At 48.4% G+C, this 22,127-nt stretch overlaps 1 protein-coding gene across 1 annotated transcript; it reads left to right on the plus strand.

Moving 5' to 3' along the window:
• Positions 1-20,550: 20,550 nt before the first annotated feature.
• Positions 20,551-21,618, plus strand: LOC146355638 (vomeronasal type-2 receptor 26-like). The gene has a single exon (XM_084829947.1). It carries the CDS (start codon positions 20,551-20,553, stop codon positions 21,616-21,618), a length of 1,068 nt encoding a protein of 355 aa, XP_084686073.1.
• The last annotated feature ends 509 nt before the right edge of the window (positions 21,619-22,127 follow it).

Raw genomic sequence — 22,127 nt, forward strand, 5'->3', positions numbered from 1 at the left:
TTCGGTGGCTGGTCTTCTGACCGGCTGCCGCTGCCGCCATTTGCAGTCTGGTCTTTTGTTTGTTTGGGTTTTTTAACATAGACGTGATAGGCTACATAAAGACTTACATAGCCTATCACGTCTGGGTAAAAAAAATAAAAAGCATACACAAATGGTGTTGGCTACGGCCGCCGCCATTTGCATTCCTTATTTTTCGACGTCTTGGTCTATGTAAATATTTATGTAGACTATTACGGTGAAAATAAAGGGGAACGCAAATAGCGTAGTGGGCCCTATTTGCGTTCCTTTCTGATTCGCCATTTTAGCCTACGTAAATATTTACGTAGGCTAAAACATAGGGATGTCAGAGAATTTCGCCACAAATCTTGGGGAGGCCGAATGCCAGCGCATTCGGCCCCCCTAAATTGGTGGTGAAATGGTCTGCCCCCCCGCTCCCCCGGGACAGGACTTACCTTGGGCGAATCCTCCTGGCGGCGGCGACTGTGGCGGCAGTGCGGCGGCGGCGGTTGTGGCAGCCGGTCTTCTGACGGGCTGCCGCCGCCGCCATTTCCAGTAAAAAAACAAAACAAAAACGTGATAGGCTACGTAAAGATTTACATAGCCAATCACGGCTGAGTAAAAAACAAAAAACAACCGCGCGTACACAAATGGAGGCACCCATGGACGCCGCCATTTGCGTTCCATATTTTGGCACGTCTAGTCTACATAAACATTTACGTAGACTACGGCGAAAATAAGGGGAATGCAAATAGCGTAGCCATTTGTGTATGCATGGTTTTTTGTTGTTTTATTTACTCAGCCGTGATAGGCTACGTAAACATTTACGTAGCCTATCACGGCTGACAGCAGGGATGCAAACGGCGGTGGCTACAGCTGCTGCCATTTGCGGCCTGGCTGGCCAGGATTCGGGGGTGGAGGGACGGAGCACCTCCCCCCCGGCCAGAATTTTGGGGGGGAGGGACGGAGTGCCTCCCCCCCACCAGAATTTTGGGTGGGAGGGACGGAGTGCCTCCCCCCCACCGCGAATCAAATTTCGTTCAAGGTAAGTGACTTTCGTACATCCCTACTGAAACAGCCAATGAAAAAGGAACGCAAGTAAATATTTACATAGGCTAAAACAGTGAATCAAAAAGGAACGCAAATAGCACCCACTACGCTATTTGCGTTCCCCTTTATTTTCTCTGTAATAGTCTACGTAAATATTTACGTAGACTTAGATGGTGAAAAATAAGGAATGCAAATGGCAGCCCCCATAGCCGCTGCCATTTGCGTATTTGTTTTTTTTTTTAACCCAGACGTGATAGGCTACATAAATATTTACATAGCCTATCACGGTTGAATACAGAGACGCAAACGGCGGTGGCTACGGCAGCTGCCATTTGCGTCCCTGCTACCCAGCAGCTGGATGTCTGGCTGCTGGCGGAGCCGGCTGGCGGCTCTGCGAAATTCCTGCGGAGCGGAGACATCCGGGCAGGACTCCGGGGGGAGCCGTTGAGGATTCCGGGGGGAGGGACGGAGTGCCTCCCCCCCACCGCTAAGCAGATCCGCAAAACAGTAAGTGACTTTTGTACATCCCTACTATGAAATGGACCGGCCAGCGTGAGAATGCTTTCCAGAATGTCAGAGACTTGTTGAGTTCAAATTTTGTGCTTGTACATTATGATGGAAAAGAGCCACTAATCCATACTACTGATGCTTCTTCTTACAGGGTTGGTGCTGGGCCAAGCCACAAATTTCCAGATGCTACAGAAGCACCATTTGCTTATTTTTCAAGGACTATGTCATCCACGGAAAGAAACGTTGCAAAAAAATTGACACAGAAGCCCTGGCTGTTACTGCAGGAGTCAAAACGTTCCACAAATGTCTCTATGGCCATGCCTTTGAAATACGCACGTACCACGAGCCTCTTCTAGGAATCTTCTCTCCTAGTAAGCCTACTCCCTGCATACTATCACCTCACTTGCAGCACTGGACCATTCTGCTCCATGCTTATGATTATACAGTTGTCTGCAAACCAGGAAAGGCAAGAGCTAATGCCGACAGATTGAGTCAGGTCCCACTTCAAATTCCAGATTTTGCTGTACCTCCTCCACTGGAAGTCTTGATGCTCAAAGCCCTTCCTGACCCACCTCTTCAGGCAGATCAAATTGCTAGGCTGACTGCTCGAGATCCTGTACTGGCTCCTGTTTTCAATTCGGTATGGAGGGTATTGCCAGATGAGGAACTGCCAGAGGAATTTAAGCCCTTCGTATGCCATCAGCATGCGATGTCTGCCCATAACGGTTGTCTGCTATGGGGAAACTGTGCTGTTACTGCAGTTAAAGGTCATCAACCATCTTGACTTCCCTGCATGCAGCTCATCCAGGGACCATTTGTATGAAAGCATTGGCCAGAAGAAATGTCTGGTGGCCAGGTATTGACTCGGATATGGAAAACACTGTAAATGAGCGCAATACTTGTCAAGCCACTAGGCACAATCTACGAAGGGCACCTATCTCTCCATGGGAAGTGACCAAGAATCCCCGGTCAAGAATCCATATTGATTTTTGCAGGACCATTTCAAGGAAAGCACTTCTTGGTTGTGGTAGATTCTTACTCAACGTGGCTTGAAGTAGTCTTAGAACCATCACATACATCCGCTGCAACCATCACAGCACTGCGCCACTTATTTGCAAGCCACGGGTTGCCTGATCCTGTAGTCTCAGACATGGGATGGCTGTTACATCTGCTGAATGTAAAAGATTTGTGGACAAGAACCTTATTCGGGCTGTCCCCATTGCACCTCGTCATCCCTGAGCAAATGGCCAAGCTGAATGGGTGGTGCAGACAAAATAGATGCCCTAAAGTGCATTGCGGGAGAAGACTGGCCAACACGCTTGCCAGCTTTCTCATTGCTCAGCATGTTACTCCATGTGAAACAGCAGGAGTAGGGATGTACGAAAGGCACTTACCTTTCGCGGATTATGTTTATGGTTGGGGGGGAGGCGTTCCATCCCTCCCCCCGGAATCCTTGCCGGGGGGGAGGACCTCCGTACCTCCCCCCCCCGGAATCCTGGCTGGCCGGCTGTGCTCCGCAGCGATTCTGAGGAGCCGCCGGCTGGCTTCGCCAGCAGCCGGACATCCGGCCACTGGCTAGCAGGGACGCAAATGGCGGTGGCCGTAGCCGCCGCCGTTTGCGTCCCTACAGTCAGCAGTGATAGGCTATGTAAATGTTTACGTAGCCTATCATGGCTGACTTAAAAAAAATAAAAGCGCATACGCAAATGGCGGCGGCCACAGCCACCGCCATTTGCGTTCCTTATTTTGGCACGTCTTAGTCTACGTAAACATTTACGTAGACTAAGACGGCGAAAATAAAGGGTAGCGTCCGCTGTGCTATTTGCGTTCCCCTTATTTTTGCCATCTTAGTCTACGTAAATGTTTACGTAGACTAAGACGTGCCAAAATAAGAAACGCAAATAAGGCGGCCATGGCCACCGCCATTTGCGTACACGCGTTTTTCTTTTTTTTAAGTCAGCCGTGATAGGCTACGTAAACATTTACGTAAACGTTTTTTTTTAAACCTAGCCGTGATAGGCTACGTAAATCTTTACGTAGCCTATCACTTTAAAAAAACAAAACAAAACTGGAAATGGTGGCGGCGGCAGCCGCACCGCTGCCGGAGCCGCCGCCGGAGCTGCCGCCAGGAAGATCCGCCCAAGGTAAGTCTCGTCACGGGGGGCGGGGGGGCACGCCATTCCACCACCGATTTCTGGGGGCCGAATGCGCTGGCAATCGGCCTCCCCAAGATCCATGGCGGAATTTTTGTACATCCCTAAGCAGGAGTCAGTCCTGCAGAGTTACTTATATAGGGATGTACGAAAGACACTTACCTTGAATGAAATTTGATTCGTGGTGGGTGGGAGGCGCTCCGTCCCTCCCCTGAAATTCTGGCAGGGGGGAGGCGCTCAGTCCCTCCCCCCCGAAATTCTGGCCGGGGGGGAGGCGCTCAGTTCCTCCCCCCTGAAATTCTGGCTGGGGGGGAGGCTCTCCGTCCCTCCACCCCCAAATCCTGGCTGGCCGGGCTGCAAATGGCGGCAGCCATAGCCGCCGTCGTTTGCGTCCCTGCAGTCAGCCGTGATAGGCTTCGTAAATGTTTACGTAGCCTATCACGGCTGAGTAAAACAACAACAACAACAACCGCACATACGCAAATGGCGTATTTGCGTTCCTTATTTTGGCACATCTACTCTACGTAAACATTTATGTAGACTACGGCGAATATAAGGGGAACGCAAATAGCGTAACGTCTACGCTATTTGCGTTCCCCTCATTTTTGCCGTAGTCTACATAAATGGTTACATAGACTAGACGTGACGTGCTAAAATAAGGGGCCATTTGCGTACGTGCAGGGTTTTTTTGTTTTGTTTTTTACTCAGACGTGATAGGCTATGTAAACTTTTACGTAGCCTATCACAGTATTTTTTTAAAATCTAGCCGTGATAGGCTACGTAAATCTTTATGTAGTCTATCAGGTTTTTTAGTTTTTTTTGTTTTTTTACTGGAACTGGTGGCAGTGGCAGCTGGTCGGAAGACCGGCCGCTGCCGCACCGCCACCGCACCGCCGCCGGAGCCGCCGCCGCCAGGAGGATTCGCCCAAGGTAAATCCCGTCCCGGGGGGGGGGAAGGGGGGCAGACCGTTTCGCCACCAATTTCAGGGGGCTGAATGCACTGGCATTCGGCCTCCCCGAGTTTCGTGGCAAAATTCTCTGACATCCCTACTTATGGGCGGCATCTAACATCTTGCCTTCACTGTCTCCACCCAGATTTAGCTGAAGACTTACAAAACAAAGGGGAGCAAGCTCTGCATGCTGCTTTCTCAGCTCCTACTCTCCATTCATTTGCCCCACAAGATCAGGTCTTTGTTCGGAATTATGGTGCTGGACTGAGATGGGTTTCTTCCTCTATCACCGAGGTCACTGGACCTGTGTCATGCGAGGTCCAGTGTGCAGGTGGGTCAATGCGGCATCGCCATGTTGACCAGCTGAGAAGGTGTTCTCCCCAGAGTGGGTTGTCTTCAGCAGAGGTAGCTGCTGAGGTAGCTGTTTCCCGCCTCCCAGCTGAGCAGAGCAGAGCAGAGCAAGCTGCTCCAGCTGGTCCAGGGACTACAGAAGCAGGCAAGCTCCCAGAGAGCGAGCGAACAGAGCGAGCGGACAGGGGGAGCAAACAGGAGTTGGCCAGGGGAGTTCGGCAGGGGAGGTCAAGGGGGAGGCCCCTAACATTTTTTTTTACTAACTTTTTTTCATTTATTTGTCTTGTAACACACACTTCCACACCAGTGGGACTCTGCTTTTAACCTCTACTGAGTAGAGGAGCAGGCACAGGATAGTCTAGAACAATCACAAAGCTAGACACAAAAAGGGAAAAGAGGCTATGGAAGGACAAGACTCTCCAGTGGTGGTGACCTACAAGGTGTGTGCAATGTTTGTTTTCTTGCCTGAGAACAACATGGCCTACACCTGCAACAAGTGCAAGTTGATCACGCTGCTGGAGGAAAAAGTAAGTGGACTGGAGCGGCAACTGTCGACCCTCCGGGGAATAAGAGAACATGAAGAGTTCTTGGACAAAATGGGGGAACTACAGCAGCAAAGGGCAGACCAGAAGCTTGAAGAGCAACAGCAAGATGAGGCAGTGGGAAATGCTGAGGTGAAGAAAAATGCTCCTTGGAAAAGGGTGACAGGAGAAGAAGAACTAGACGCCACTCTGCACCAGTGGAAGCAGTGGAGCTGTGGAACTGATTCCAGGTACTTGCGGATGAGACTGGAGGACAGCCTGCAGAGGAAGAATCACAGGGGACCTGCATGAGAGTGAGCAAGAGGCTGAAGGTCATTCAAAGAGAGGCGATGAAACCCAGGCCTACAAGAAGAAGAAGAGAAGAGTGGTAGTAGTGGGAGACTCCTTGCTGCGTGGGATTGAGACCCAAGTATGTCGCGAAGACCCATGGACTCGCCAGGTATGTTGTCTCCCGGGAGGACAGATTAGAGACGTGACTGAAAGGTTGCCTGCACTCATAAAGCCCACTGACAGGTATCCCTTTCTTCTCATCCATGTGGGAACAAATGATACCGCCAAGAGGAGCTACGAAGAGATCACGTCAGACTTTGAAGCTTTGGGAAGGAAACTCAAGAACTTTGGGGCCCAGATAATTTTCTCATCCATCCTTCCAGTAGTTAGAAGAGGGATAGAAAGGGAATGAAAAATACTCCGGGTGAATGACTGGCTACGAACGTGGTGCCGACCAGAGAGATTTGGATTCTGGGACCATGGGCTATACTTCCTGGAAGATGGGCTGTTGGCTAGGGATGGGTTGCACCTCACAAAGGATGGGAAGAATGTGTTTGGCCACAGCATGAAGAACTTCATCAGGAGGGCTTTAAACTGAATCCTGCGGGGAAGGGAGATGTAATGTTGGGGGTAACAATGGACATAGGCGCATGCACTGCAATGGAGAGAACAGCTCTGATAGCGCCCAATAATAGTCTTCAGACACATGTAGGAAGAAAGCCAGACTATAAAGCACATGGTCTTCGATGTCTATATACTAATGCCCAGAGTATGGGAAACAAACAGAACGAACTTGAACTCTTAATACAAGAGGGAAATTATGACCTGATAGGTGTAACTGAGACTTGGTGGGATGACTCTCATGACTGAAATACAGCAATTGAAGGATATAACTTGTTCAAAAAGAACAGGAGGAACAGAAAGGGAGGTGGGGTTGCACTGTATGTGAAAAAGACATATCTCTGCACAGAAATACAGGAGGAGGAGCTTGGTAGCCCCATCGAGAGCATCTGGGTTGAAATAAATGGAGCAAAGAATAAAAGGAACCTGGGGGTCGGAGTCTACTACCGGCCACCCAATCAAGGAGAAGACAAGGATGAAACTTTTGAAAAGCAAATAGCCAATGTTTTAAGGAAGCATGATGTAGTAGTAATGGGGGACTTCAATTTCCCTGATATTTGTTGGGAGACAAATTCTGCAAAACATGGCCCCTCGAGGAAATTCCTGACTTGTGTGGCAGATAACTTCCTCCTACAGAAAGTAGAGGAAGGAACTAGAGGTTCGGCTATCCTTGACTTGATCCTAACCAACAGAGATGACATAGTGGATCAAGTAGCAGTTACAGGAACTCTGGGGGAAAGCGACCATGTTCTACTTGAGTTCTTGGTTCTAAGGGAAGCAAAAGCCGAGTGTAGTCAAACGCGTACCCTGGATTTTAGGAAAGCTGATTTTCATAAACTCAGAACAATGATCAGTAAGGTCACATGGCAAGCGATGCTAGCGAGAAAAGGAGTCCAAGATGGGTGGGAGCTTTTAAAAAAGGAAATTCTCAAGGCACAATCACAAACAATTCCAACAAGAAGAAAAGGTGGAAGACAACAGAAGAAGCCAATGTGGCTTCACAAAAAGCTTAGGGATGACCTGAAAACAAAAAAGGACACATATAGGAAGTAGAAAGAAGGCCAAGTAACAAAGGAAGAGTACAGGCAGATAGCACAGAATTGCAGGGATGGCGTCAGGAATGCTAAAGCTGAGAATGAGCTGAGGTTAGCAAGGGATGTTAAAAACAACAAAAAGGCTTTCTTCAGCTACGTGCATAGTAAAAGGCAGAGGAAAGAAATGGTGGTTCAGCTATTAAATAAGGATGGAAAAATGATAACAGATGACAAAGAAAAGGCAGAGGTGCTCAATTCCTACTTTGGCTCAGTCTTCTCCCAAAAGAGGGTCTATGACCCCCCTGGCAAAGGCGAAGTACAGGCTGAAGGGGCAGGATTGCAGCTTGAGATCGACAGGCATATGGTCAAGGAACACCTAATTCCTTTGAATGAGTTCAAATCTCCAGGGCCAGATGAACTGCATCCTACAGTCATAAAGGAACTGGCAGAAGAACTCTCAGAACCGCTGTCTATTCTCTTTGAGAAATCATGGAGGATGGGGGAAGTGCCAGATGACTGGAGGAGGGCTAACGTTGTCCCTATCTTCAAAAAGGGTAAAAAGGAGGAACCTGGGAACTACAGACCAGTCAGTCTGACATCAATCCCTGGAAAAATTCTGGAACAGATGATAAAGCAATCACTCTGGAAGCACCTTGACAACAATGCCGTGATTGCTCAAAGCCAACATGGATTTGTCAAGAACAAGTCCTGCCAGATGAATCTGATCTCATTTTTTGATCAAGTCACCTCCCTTGTGGACTTTGGGAATGCTGTAGACATCATATCTCTCGACTTCAGCAAAGCTTTCGACAAAGTGCCCCATGATATCCTGATGAGCAAACTAGCTCAAAGTGAAACAACGGGATCCACAGTTGGCTACAGAATTGGACTCAAAGAGTGCTTGTCAATGGGACCTTCTCAAACTGGAGAGAGGTAATGAGTGGGGTACCGCAGGGCTCAGTCCTGGGCCCAGTGCTCTTCAACATTTGTATTAATGACTTGGAGGAGGAGGTGCAGGGAATGCTGATCAAATTTGCAGATGACACAAAATTGGGAGGGATAGCTAATACTTTGGAAGACAGAAACAAAATTCAAAGTGATCTGGATAGACTGGAGCGCTGGGCAGAAAACAACAGAATGACATTTAATAGGGACAAATGCCAAGTTCTGCACCTAGGAAAAAGAAACCAAATGCACAGTTACAAGAGGCGGGATACGTGGCTCAACCACACTACGAGCGAGAAGGATCTTGGAATTGTTGTCGATCACAAGCTGAATATGAGGCAACAAGGTGATGTGGCTGCAAAAAAGGCAAATGCTCTTTTGGGCTGCATTCATAGAAGCATCGCTTCCAAATCCCGGGAAGTACTAGTTCCCCTCTACTCAGCACTGGTTAGGCCTCATCTGGAGTACTGTGTCCAGTTCTGGGCACCACACCTGAAGAAGGATGCAGGCAAACTAGAGAGGGTTCAGAGGAGGGCAACAAAGATGATCAGGGGACTGGAAACAAAGCCCTATGAAGAGAGATTGAAAGAACTGGGCATGTTTAGCCTTGAGAAGAGAAGACTGAGGGGAGATATGATAGCACTCTTCAAGTACTTGAAAGGTTGTCACAGAGAAGAAGGCCAGGATCTCTTCTTGATCATCCCAGAGTGCAGGACACGGAATAATGGGCTCAAGTGACAGGAAGCCAGATTCCGGCTGAACATCAGGAAAAACTTCCTGAGTGTCAGAGCAATACGACAATGGAACCAATTACCTGGGGAGGTGGTGGGCTCTAGGGGTGGACAAAAGTCACTTACCTGTCGTCGAAGGCCATTCGCGGTGGGGGGGAGGCGCTTCGCTGCTCCCCCCGTGAAGTTCAGGCCGGGGGGGGGGAGGTTTCCCGCCTCGCCCGGCCGAAATTCAGGCCGGGGGGGAGGCTTCCCGCCTCGCCCGGCCGAAATTCAGGCCGGGGAGGAGGCGCCTCACCTCGCCCGGCCGCGAATGCGAAAGTAAAAAAAAACAACAAAAAAAAGCCCCCTGATAGGCTACGTGATGATTCACGTAGCCTATCACGGCTAGATCTGCAAAGTCAGCCGTGATAGGCTACGTGAATCGTCACGTAGCCTATCACGGGTGACTTAAAAAAAAAAAACGCGTACGCGAATGGCGGCCCCCATAGGGAGCCGCCATTCGCGTTCCTTATTTAGTCGCTGTAGTCTACGTAAATGTTTACGTAGACTACGGCGAAAATAAGGGCAACGCAAATAGCGTTGCCCTTATTTTCGCCGTAGTCCACGTAAACATTTGCGTAGACTACAGCGACCAAATAAGGAAGGGGAATGGCGGCTCCCTATGGGGGCCGCCATTATCCGTACACTCTCCTTTTTTTTTTTTAAAGTCACCCATGATAGGCTACGTGACGATTCACGTAGCCTATCACGGCTGACTTTGCAAATCTAGCCGTGATAGGCTACGTGAATCTTCACGTAGCCTATCAGGGGGCATTTTTTTTTTCTTTCATTGCAATGGCGGCGGCGGCAGCCGGTCGAAAGACCGGCTGCCGCTCCCGCCTCGCTCGAACACCCGACGAACCGCCGGCTGGACCCGCCACCGGGAGGGACATTCGGTGAAGGTACGTCCCGTCCCAGGGGGGGGTGCGGGGTGCGGGGGGGGGTGCGGAGGATTTCTCCCCGAAACATGTTCGGGGGGCCGAACACGTTGGCGCTCGGCCCCCCGAAGTTTCGGGGAGAAATTATCCGCCATCCCTAGTGGGCTCTCCCACACTGGAGGCCTTCAAGACAAGGCTGGACAGCCATTTGTCAGGGATGCTCTGACTTGGATTCCTGCCTTGAGCAGGGGGTTGGACTCTATGGCCTTGTAGGCCCCTTCCAACCCTACTATTCTATGATTCTATGATTCTGTGATCTATCTGGGACTGGTTTCTCTCACCACCTGTTGAAGTGCCAGAACCACGAAGTGGTGGGAGGAATACTCCTTCCTTACCCACGGCAGTTACTGAAAGAAAGTCATCTGAGCAATCTACACCTACTAGTCAAGTGCAGAGACCATGCCGTGAAAGCGCACCTCCTCGTTGGTTAATATACAGACTATGATAGCGAAGGGAGGAGGAACGTTATGTATCGGGGGGTGGGGTACTGTGGGTTAGTTATTGTTTTTGAACCTTGGCTGCTCCTATAGAGCTGGTCGTAGCAGCAGTGGGTGGAGAGTCTGCGAAGTTCTGACTTCTGAGGGTGCTGAATAAAGAACAGGTGTGTTTGAGGCCTGCTGATCCTTGCAGTTATTCCTACCACCTATACAACATCAAGCTTATACACAGAACTTGCATACGGTGGAACTCCAACTATCACTGAACTCTGCCACAGCCAACTCTGCCTCCCTCTCCCCAGCCATCCATCTGGGTGAAAAAGAAAACTTTGGAAAAAGCCCAGACTCCATCTTGGTGCTCAGTCTCAAATGGGAGCAAGGCCAAAACATGACAACTCAACTGGATACTGCCTCCAGTATCAGAGGCAGTAAGCCTCTGTACACCAGTTGCTGGGGAACATGGGTGGGAGGGTGCTGTTGCACTCATGTCCAGCTTGTGGGTTTCCCATGGACAGCTGGTTGGCCACTGTGTGAACAGAAGGCTGGACTAGATGGACCCTTGGCCTGATCCAGCAGGGCTCTTCTTATGTTCTTAAATCTCTGAGCCCTTCTGCCTCACAGGGAAGCCAAGAGTGCACAAACTTTCCCCTCCTCCCTCTGCTGTGCAAAGAGAGCTCAGTGTTCTGGGGCCGTGTTTATTTCGCTACCCTGGAATTGTGAAAATGACAGTAATTCTTGAGGAATCCCCCATGGATTTCCATCCAGCAAGTCAATAACCAAGACATCCTGGAGACAACGTGCTTAATATAAAGACACCCTGAGCCCTTCCATGTGGGGCTGGGGTGATGTCTGCTCACTTGGGGGCCGATCATTTCTTGCTAAGGTTTAATTCCACTGCTGGGGACTGTAAACTCCGCTGTTTTGCAGGTTGTCTTTGTCACTGACCGAGGAGGGAAGTTCTCTCTGTGCCACTGATGATTTGGCTGCTGGAGTTGCTGCTCTTTTGGCTCCTGCCTCAGGCCACCCAGAGGATGCTGGGCACCACCTGCCTCTTGACCAGGCCGAAGGAACTGCAAGACTATCACAGCCCGGGAGACCTCCTTGTCAGTGGGAATTTCCCACTTGGCTGTTATTCTCATTCATTGATACCAGACTTCCGTAGTTTAGCCCCACCAAACTTCCTCACTCTTACCTTGTAAGTTTCCACAAGAGGGAGGTGGGATAGACTTTTGCCTGCTTTGCTTTCACATTAGTGGGCTCCTTCCAGGCTTATCATGATTTGGCTTCAACCCGTGCGGAGAGTCAGAGACTTGAGGCTTCTTCACTGGCTTGCTAGGGACATAAGAAGTTGCCTCATAGTGAGTCAGACCCTGGGTCCATCTAGCGCAGTACAGTCGACACTGTCTGGCAGCAACCTCTCCGGGGTTTCAGGCAGGAGTGTTTCCTGGCCTACTTGGGGGAGCCGGGGATTGAACCTGGGACCTTCTGCAAACAAAGCATGTCCTCTGCCATGCTGAGCTGCAGCCCCATTCCGAGCAAGAGGAGAATTCCCCGTTGCCCTTCTGGAACAATCAGTGGTGCTGTGGTAAGGTCACAGGCACCCTGGGAACTAAAATTTCCAGGGAGTGAAGAGCCAAGCCCTGCTGCAAGGCAAGAGATGTGGAAAGTGGTGTGTGTATGCACACACATATGTATGCATGGCAGAGAATGCGAACCTGGAGGCTGGGATTTGGAGCCCCAAATGGCAGATTGGGGGGAAAGTTCGGACCTTCATCCCCCCCCAGTGAAGTGACTGCAGATTGGCCTGCTTGCAACTGAGTTTAGAATAAATTACTTTCAGATTTTGAGCTTGCTTTACGAAGCCCTGCTCTGAACTGAGCTGGGGTGGGAGTGACCTGTGGAGAGTTTGCTGTCATCTATCCACATCCCTGCTCACTAAGAGGACAACTCACCACCCTCTGAGCTCTTGAGTAGGAGGGTAGGCAGAAAAAAGCTGCAATGTGGTTTCATGTTAAGAATTGGAAAACAACTAAGAAATGCCCCTCCGAGCCGATTTCATTGAAGGAAAGGTAGGTCTGGATCTACTGATAGATCTCTGGGTGATCAGTGGATCAGCAAGCATTGCCGACTCCCAGTTGTGTAACAACAGCAGCAACAAAGGACTCCCTTCCGCCCTAAATTATGCTGCTGAAACAAAGGAAACTTCGGGGTAGCCAGGAGTGGGGTCTTGTGTCCAAGGACTGTGAGCTCCCTTTAATTCTGGTGCTGAAAAGAAACTCTTGGGCTCAGAATAGTTTCATTCTAAGTGGGTGTGTCTTTTTTGCACCAAGCTCCGGTTGCGGGACCTTGAGGTGCTAGTAAAAAAACGAAGGCGATCTCACAGGCTCGAAGTCTGCCCACTCCTGACTTAAACGAGTGGTTCCCAGCCTTGCATTCCCAGCTATTAGACCTCTATCGTTCATGGCCGGGGACAATGGGAGTTACAGTGCAACAGCATCTGGGGACCTGAGACTGCGAAACACAAAGCATCTCCATGGCTGGGCGCTTCGGGCGTTTTGCAGGGTGCATAAGGAATTCTGTAGCATGCAATAATTGTGTGGTTTTCTAGCCCAAGAGATAAGTCCTCCGATAATCAAAGGCTGAAATAATCAACAGTTAGTCAGTAGTATATTTATTGCAAGGAATAGGCTATTACAAAAAACATCAAACATACTGAAATGCATGTTGCACTCAACACTGACAGATTTTTGAATGGACTGAGCGACCTTGGGGGTTGCCTTCGAGGAAGTCAGACCTTTGTTCCCTCTTCTTCAGTCTCACCTGCACTGAGTGGCAGCGGCTTCCCTTCCCTTCCCTTCCCTCCCCTCTCCTACCTGGAAATGCATCTGGGGATCGAACCTCGGGGCTTCCATGTGCAAAGCAGGTGCTCCTTGCGTCCTTTACCTAGGATTGTGGTTCTCACGGCTTCTGAATAAAGCCAGAAAGGAAGTAACCTCATCCTGGGTCAGCCATTAGATCTTCTCTAGCTCAGTACATAGCAGTTGCTGTCCAGGGTGTGACACCGGGTGTCTCTCCCATGGTGGCCTGTTTATGCCAGGCATGGATCCTGGGACAAGCTGCATTTCATTGATGTGCTGTATCACGGAACTACATTCCTTTCTCTAAAAAGTAAACAAGTTTCTGTTCCTCATGGTTCTCAATGAAGGACCGATGCAGGTAGGAAGGTCTCAGGGCTTTGGCACATTTGGATCAATCTTGCCTGCACTGACTAACAGCTGCTCCCTAGGGTTCCAGAGAGGGCTCTTTCTCAGTCCTGCTGGGGGATTCTGGGGACTAAAGCTGCCTTGACCACTGAGCTATGGTCCTTCTCCACAATAGTTCTGAATCACATGTGTAAACTCTTGCTTCACTACAGACAGTTACTGGAGATGTAGTGATGGATCCTGGGTTGACTTTGCTTGTAAAACAATCGGACAAATTCCTGGAGGACAGACCTATTGGCAGCTCATAAACATGATAGTTAAATAGAGATTCCACTGTTGGTGGCAGTCTACCACTGATCATTCAGGAGTTGCTGAGAGGGAAGAAGAAATTACGGCTTCTATGTTCATATCCATCTTGTGGGGCACCCAGGAAGCATCTAAGTTGACCACAGTTGGAAAAAGTATGATGAATTAGAGGGAACCACCTTGGTCTGATACAGCAGAGCTCATCTAATGTTCTTCTTACTATGTCCTTCACCAAATTCATGGAGAAGGCAGGTTGAACTGAGAACAATTCGCTATTGTTAATCCTGATAGAGCTGCACAGTGGGAAGGACCCTGTCAAACTGTATATATATATATATATATATATATATATATATATATATATATATTCCTATTGCACTTTGGTTTTATGTGGAAGCCACCTTGGAAACATTGGTATCTTGAAAGGTGGAACATCAATAATGAAAATATGTAGTAAAACAAATAAATTATAGATGTGCTGAATTAGAACTCTTATCCAGCAGGGCTTATCATGTGTTCCTGTGAAATGCATCCAGCAATAATTGGTGTCCCTCTGAGTCAAAAGAACAACTTGAATTTGTCTGTGAATCCTTGTGTCGATGTCTGTGGTCTAGAAGTTTTGTGTCTGTACAAAAGGGTTAAACCAGATGGACGTTTTAACCCTCCGCTTCTCGGCAGTTCTGTTGGGATCCTCACCCACCTCCCAATGTCACTCTCATCACTGCAGGATGATACTAAAATACTACCCCCAACTCCTGGCCTTGGCGTTCACCATCAAGGAGCTCAACAAGGATCCTGTTCTCCTACCCAACTGTACTCTTGGCTTCCGCATCTGTGACCACAGCAACACTGCAAGATGGATCTACTTGAACAGTCTGTCTCTCCTCTCCATGCAGGGCCAAATGTTTCCGAATTATAGATGTCACAAACAGGATCATCTGCTCTCTGTTATTGGGGGTCTGGACTCCAAATCTTCAAGGGAGATTGCATTCTTCATGGGAATCTTCAAAATCCCACAGGTGAGGGGATTCACCTGGGGATAGATGTGGGGGGCCTGCAGAGTTCAGGGATACTAAGGTGGAAAGGCAAATACCTGAAAACAGATCTGCCTGTGCAGTGTGTGGGTTGCTTTGATTCTGGGTGGCAGGAGTAGGGCCCTTCTTCTTCTGGCTAACCTGCCACGCAATAGCTTTGGTGGTGGCTAGGAATCTCAAGTGGCTACTGCGTGTCTAATCCCAGCCAGCAATCAGTCTGTTCAAAAGGTTTTGTACTGGGAGACGTAACAAGGAGCTTTGCAACACTTGAAAGAATCAAAAACGTACAAGGTGCCATAAGAATCCTTGTTGTTCTTCCTGCAGTTGACTAACGCAGCTTCCCCTCTGGGGACTGGAGGGAGCCCCCTACCCCAGCAAGATAAAATGTGTCAGTGTTTTATGTTTTGGGACAAATTTCCATATAACATAGCTTCTGTTTCAGCCATACACCTTAAGATGCAAACAGAAAGTTTTTGGAGGGGTGGCACTTGGGGAATTTCTAATGAAGACCTGCTAACTTTGTGCAACATTTTCTATTTTGTGTGTTGTGATGTATTTCAACACGGAATGGAACCGGTGTGACCAAACTATCCTTTATGGGGAAGAAGCCAGAAAGCCCCCAATATGCTTATAGAGAGTCACACTTCTTGAATATACACAGAAGGACCTGTTCATTTCAGTGGTTAGGAATTGTGTCTGGGTTACCTCCATAGAAGCACTGACATGTGCGGTAAGATCCACACAGGAGGAGGGGGCTAAAAGTTCTCATCAAGCTTCACTCTATATTTTGATGTCCATTTTAAAATGGACAGCTTCCCACTGGATAGCACTTCACTATCTGAAATGGCTGTAGTAGTCCATGAGAGCTTAAGTCATTACAATTTGTGTCGGTCTTTAAAGTGCCACAAAATTCTGCCTCAACAGTCTAACAACAAATTCCTTCCTTCAGCTCGGATATGGCTTGTTCGAGACAACGGAATTTCCTTCCTTCTACCAGATTGATCCCAGTGAAACCTCCCAGTATGTGGGCTTAGTCCGGCTCCTCCTGCATTTCCACTGGAACTGGATTGGGCTGGTTGCCTCAACTGATGACACTGGTGAACATTTCATCCAGTCACTGATACCAATGCTCAAGCAGAATGATATCTGTGTTGCCATCACCGAAATGTTCAACCCAAGAAACCGCCTCCTTCTACATCAAACACTATCTGGCTCTGTTCCTCATTTTTGGTTTGACCCTCAAGTGATGATTGCCTTTGGGGACCCCAGTGTTATAAAGATATTAACAGTGTTCTTGGATATTCATGAACGAAAGACCAAGATCTCATTTAGGAAGGTTTGGATCTTGACATCCCACTGGGAAAGTTCTTTGACAGGACCAAAATTAAGACTGGCCAAACTCTTCCAGGGTGCTTTTCACTTCAGAGTGCACAGGAGGGATGTGCCAGAATTCAAGCATTTTCTCTGGGCTTTAGATCCACACCATCCACAAGGAGATGTCTTTCTCCGTCAATGGTGGGAAGAGGTATTTGAATGTCAGTTTCTGAAATCAGGCCAAACATCTCCAAAGGCAGAGAGAAGATGTACCGGGGAGGAGAAGGTGCAGGACCTGAAGGTCCACAAGTTGGAAATGACCATGTCCAGTTGCAGCTACAACACCTTCAATGCCGTCTATTCTGTGGCACATGCACTACATTCCGTGTCCTCATCTGGACCCAGATGTGGAATGAAGGGGGAAGGCAAGTGGCTTCCGAATATCCAGCCGTGGCAGGTAATGTCATCCTTCAAATTTGGCAATTTTTTTGAAGGTGCCTTGGTGGTTTCTCAGTGGTCTGATCCTGGAAGCAAAGGGCGAGCCTGGGAGAAAGGCTATTAGTGCACTCTAAGGCTCCAAAGAAAGACATTTCCCACGGATATTCTTTCATGGCTGTCATTTCCCCTGAAGAGCCTTAAGAAGGGAGTCAGGATTAGAGGAGACTTATAATGCTGCTGTGATAATTCTGCAGTTAAAACTTTGGATATTGGGGAGGGAGGCATCAGGATGCCTCTACCCCAAACACAAAGTTCTGGTATACAAAGCAGTCTTGATCCCACCAACCCTCAGAAGTAAACAGCAGGCAGGTCCCCATTCCCCATCTTCCTCCTTGACAGCCAGCTGAAGTTCCCCAGATGTGGGCTGGCTATCAGGCCATTGCAAAGGTCTTCAGAGAGACATTTCCCATAGGTAATTTTCCATGGGGCTCATTTCCTGTAAAGAGCATTTATAAGTGACTGAAGAGCAGCAGAGACTCATCCTGTTTCTGTAACATTTATGTATTGACTAATGTGGCTATTGAGGAGCAAGAAATCAAGCAAGTCCTCACCCCAAAGCCATAGTGCTAATCTAGTAAGCATCGCTGGTCCCCTCCCCCAACAATCGGCAGAAGCAAACAGCAGGCAACTGTCCCCCCACCCCCGCCAGGCAGCTGCATAACCCCAGGAGTTGCTTCCTTTGAGGGTTCGAGCCTAATGCCTCTGCCACCCATTCAAAGGCATGAGGGCGGCTCATAGGAAGCAGATGCCAAAGGAAAAAGCCCAACCACTGCGCAAGCAAATTATTTGAGCAATTAGTGCCCAATGAACACGTCTTGATGCATCTTAAGTGCACACTAAACAATGGAGTACAGAAAATAAGTCTCATAACGTGATGGCAGTTACAGTATTGTCAGGTTTCAAGCCCTTCCGACCTGTGCATAGTCAGACAAAGAAGTCAGTCTCCAAGTAAACAGGTTTTACTGAGCAAAGCTATCATTCTCTCAGCAAGTCAGGTGACAGACCTGGTCATCTTCTGACAGCCCAATGCGAATGTCCCTGATCAAGCTGACACAACCCGAAACAGCTTATCTGAAGTTCACTCTGAGGGATGCACACCAGCAGAGGAGAAAGTTGCATTTCTGACTCTGCTCTACAGCACGAATCTGGAAAGGCTTCCTCAGTCCAGCCTTCAGGGAGGATCCTGTCCTAGACACCTCCTGTGGTGGGCCAGCTTGGTGGAATGGCTTATTTCCTTGTGCTGCTCCTCCCTCTTGGCTGTACGTTTGATCCATGCATCTGTCACACTCCCCTCCTCGCCCTCTGTGAGTTGCTGGGTTCTCACAGAAGGAGAAGTTATGGTTGGGCTTCGATCTAACTGATTAGCCTTGGGAAGGTCCTTCCATGTCTCTGTGAGCTCCCTGAGGCTTGGGTTCCTCTTCCACAGTCTCTGCAGGGAGACTGGGACCAATCCTGACAGGTATGTTCGAAGAAAACAGAACTCACTCACAATTACCCCGTTTTCTAATTCTCTCTTCCATTTCAGATTCTTGCCTCTTTGAGGAAAGTCCGGTTTAACAACAGCCTTGGAGAGGAAGTCTCTTTTTATAAAAAGGGAGAGAGATACGATATTGAGAACTGGATTTTCTTCCCAAATGCATCCTTTGCTCCCAGGAAAGTTGGACAGGTGGATCCAGAAGCTCCCCCAGGCCAAGATTTCACCATTCACTCTGATGGGATTGTGTGGGCTACAGAGGTGAGTTTGTGGTGAATATCACGGGAGAAGGAAAGAATATCGTAGTTCTGTCACTTGAGAAGAAAACTCCCCTTTCTAGATGAGACCAAAGGCCTATGGAGTCCAGTGATAAAGAACAATGTTTGCATGCAAAACCCGCAGGTTCAGCCCATGGCATCTCCAGGCAAGAATGAAAAAAGCCTCTCCTTCCATGCCCAGAGAGCCGCTGCCAGTCAGGGCTGACTATACAGGGTTAGTTGGATCAAGGGCCTGACTTGGTAGAAGGGAGTTTCCAATGATCCTGCTTCTGTCTTAGAATATTTTTATATCACCATCTATTATGATGGTTCTAAAGAACCTGCAGGTAGGGGTGGATGTACCCATCTCCATCCGGGGCATGAGGAAGCTTGACGAGCTGCCCATCTGCTTGTGCAACCCTGATCCACTCGGTGAGCCTCCCCGCCTCCCCAATGAGCCGCATGAGCCATGCCTCCTTTCCATCCCAAGAACTCCAGCAGTCAAGTCTTTGTGCTTCATGCACACAAGGGCTTGACTGCTGGAGTCCTCTGCACGGCGCACCCCCCCACACACACTGCCAAGCACTCTAGCCCTGTCCTCCTCTCGAGGAAGCCAGGGCTAGAGCACTGGAGTGCTGCCAAGGCCCTTCCTGCCATGCCGGTTGTCAAGAACGTCCTTGACAGATGGTGAGGGCAGGACAGGTCCCAGCTTCACCACCCCTCAGAATGACTGCGCAATCCTCTTATCAAGGAGGACAGGATGAGAGCACTGGGGTGCCACTGAGGCTCTTCCTGCCCACGCTGGTTGTCAAGGGCTTCTTTGACAGCCAGCTGTGGAGGGACGAGTCCCAGCCACTCGCTGGGCTCTGGGGTGCTCGGTGGCCAGGTCCAGAAATGATTCACCCTTCCTAAAGGTGGTCCTATCCATTGTGTGATGGGAAACCTGGCTCAGTAACTCCAAGTGCTTTTTAGTGTGATGACTATCATATGTAAAACCTCAACTATTTCTCTCTTCCCTTTAAGAAGACACCCCTTGCCAGATGTGTAGAGCAGTGCTCTCCAGGGCACCGGAGGAGAGTTCCAGAGGGGAAGCCTGTTTGCTGCTATAGATGTGATCGTTGTCCGGAAGGGACAATTTCTAACTGGACAGGTACCACAAACTTTGTAAGAGCTCTGTAAAAGTGCAGAATATACTGGGGCAAGAGTCGAGTGAGGACATAGGAAAACCAGAGACAAGAAAAAGAGTGAGCCATTTCCCTAGGAATATTTTCTCCATAAATCCTATTGTGATTGCCTAACTCGGTGGTTAGTGGTTTGCAAAGTCTTCACAATGTCTTGAAGAAATCTTCAATTTAAATAATAAAAGAATGACTCTCATTACATTATTAACACTCGCAAGTACAGAATCTGTTGCGGTTTCTTAGATACTCACATTGGCCAATCTCTTCGTACTGTATTTTTTAACACCATACCTCCATTTTCAAATGTTTTGGCATCAGAGCTGAAGCTGTTTGGGCAGAACATCCATCAGGGCAGGTGGTTGGTCATCTTTGGAACACCTGGCGCATGTTATCCCAATCTCAAACACATTGCCTTTCTATCCATAGTGATTACTTCAAGGTGTTTGCCAGCCTTTGTACCAACAGATCTCCTAAGAGGACAGTCCATCAGCTGAAGAAAATTACAGATCATTATTTCTTTATTTCTTTACCATTCAGGAGGCACTGCAGGTGTAAGATAGTGGTTCACTTTATACAGTCCCCAGATTTTCTTCTTCTTACAGTTTTGGGAGGTTTCTTCCTTGCAGAATATTGAACATGAGTCTGGAACATGGGGCCATGATTTGGAGGTGAAAAAAGCCATTTTGTACCTTTTCTGACTCTTGTCATATGAAATATGATGCTGATGTTTAAAGATAAAATAATGAAAGGGAAGCTGTACCTTAGGTGTAAAGAAGGCTATGGAATTGATATTTCCATCTCCTTCTTTGTGGGTGGAACTGCCCGTATAAAGAACATGTATGTCACTTTTGAGATACTTCCATTCCTTTTGCTCATTCCAGATGCAGATCGCTGTACCCCATGCCCAGAAGATCAACACCCAAACAGGAACCAAGACCAGTGCATCTCCAAGAAGATCCATTTCCTTTCCTATCAAGAGACACTGGGGTTAGTTTTAACTTCTCTTGCTGTTGCCCTGTCTCTGCTCACAACTGTAGTGCTGGCAATCTTCATTAAATCCCGTGACACACCAATAGTCAAAGCCAACAACCGAAACCTCACCTGTGTACTCCTCATCTCCCTCCTGTTCTGCTTCTTCTGCTCTTTCCTGTTCATTGGCCGACAAACAACGGTCACCTGTCTTCTCCGACAAACTGCTTTCAGCCTCACCTTCTCTGTAGCTGTTTCTTCCGTGTTGGCAAAAACTGTGACGGTGGTTCTGGCCTTCATGGCCACCAAGCCAGGAAACATGGCAAGAAAACTCTTGGGGAGACAACTGACAAACTCCATTGTCCTGGCCTGTCCCCTCATCCAGGCTGTGATCTGTGCTGTCTGGCTGGTGACCTCTCCGCCATTCCCAAACTTGGACTTCCATGCCTTGGCTGGAGAGGTCATAGTGGAATGTAATGAAGGCTCAGTCACCATGTTTTACGCTGTCCTGGCTTACATGGGCTTCCTGGCTCTCATCAGCTTCACAGTGGCTTTCCTAGCCAGGAAATTGCCTGACAGCTTTAAAGAAGCCAAGTTTATCACCTTCAGCATGCTGGTGTTTTGCAGTGTGTGGATCTCCTTTGTTCCAACCTACCTGAGCACCAAGGGGAAGACCATGGTGGCCGTGGAGGTCTTCTCCATCCTGGCATCTGTGGCCGGACTCCTGGGTTGCATCTTTCTCCCCAAATGCTACATTATTGTGCTGAGGCCCCATCTCAACACCAGGGATCATCTTATACGGAAAAATAATTAAAGAAACTATCACTTTCAGAACACGCCCTGCTAGTCAAGTTCCCTGTCAAGTATATCTACAGTGGCGAGAAAATGTTGGTGAACCCTAACAATAATTACAGAAATTCCATAGTTTTACCATGGTAGCCTTCGTCATCCAAAGCCAGTCCTCTTCTAAATATCGAATAGAGTTTATATTTCCCAATTGCATGTCTTGTGAAATAAAACAATGTATAAATTAGGCATTAAATGAGTACTTAAGAGTCAGGAGATGTGCAAAAGTAATTGAACCCTTGGTTGCATCAGCACAATTAAAGGGATTAATTAGAATCAGGTGTTTAAGTAATTAGTCAGACCTTCAGGGGTGAGTTTGGGATACCCTACCCTATATGAGGATCAGAAACTTTGGGAGTTTGGTATTGACCATACGGTTGGGTGTAAACGTGTCATGCCACGATCAAAAGACATCTCTGAGGACCTCAGAAAAGTAGGTATTGTTGCTCAACAGTCCAAACAGGGTTGCAAAACCAT

The sequence above is a fragment of the Heloderma suspectum genome, chromosome 2 (genome assembly GCF_057233095.1).
Source record: "Heloderma suspectum isolate Gila_16-S chromosome 2, 16-S_ref, whole genome shotgun sequence".
In the NCBI taxonomy this organism is placed as follows: Eukaryota; Metazoa; Chordata; class Lepidosauria; order Squamata; family Helodermatidae; genus Heloderma; species Heloderma suspectum.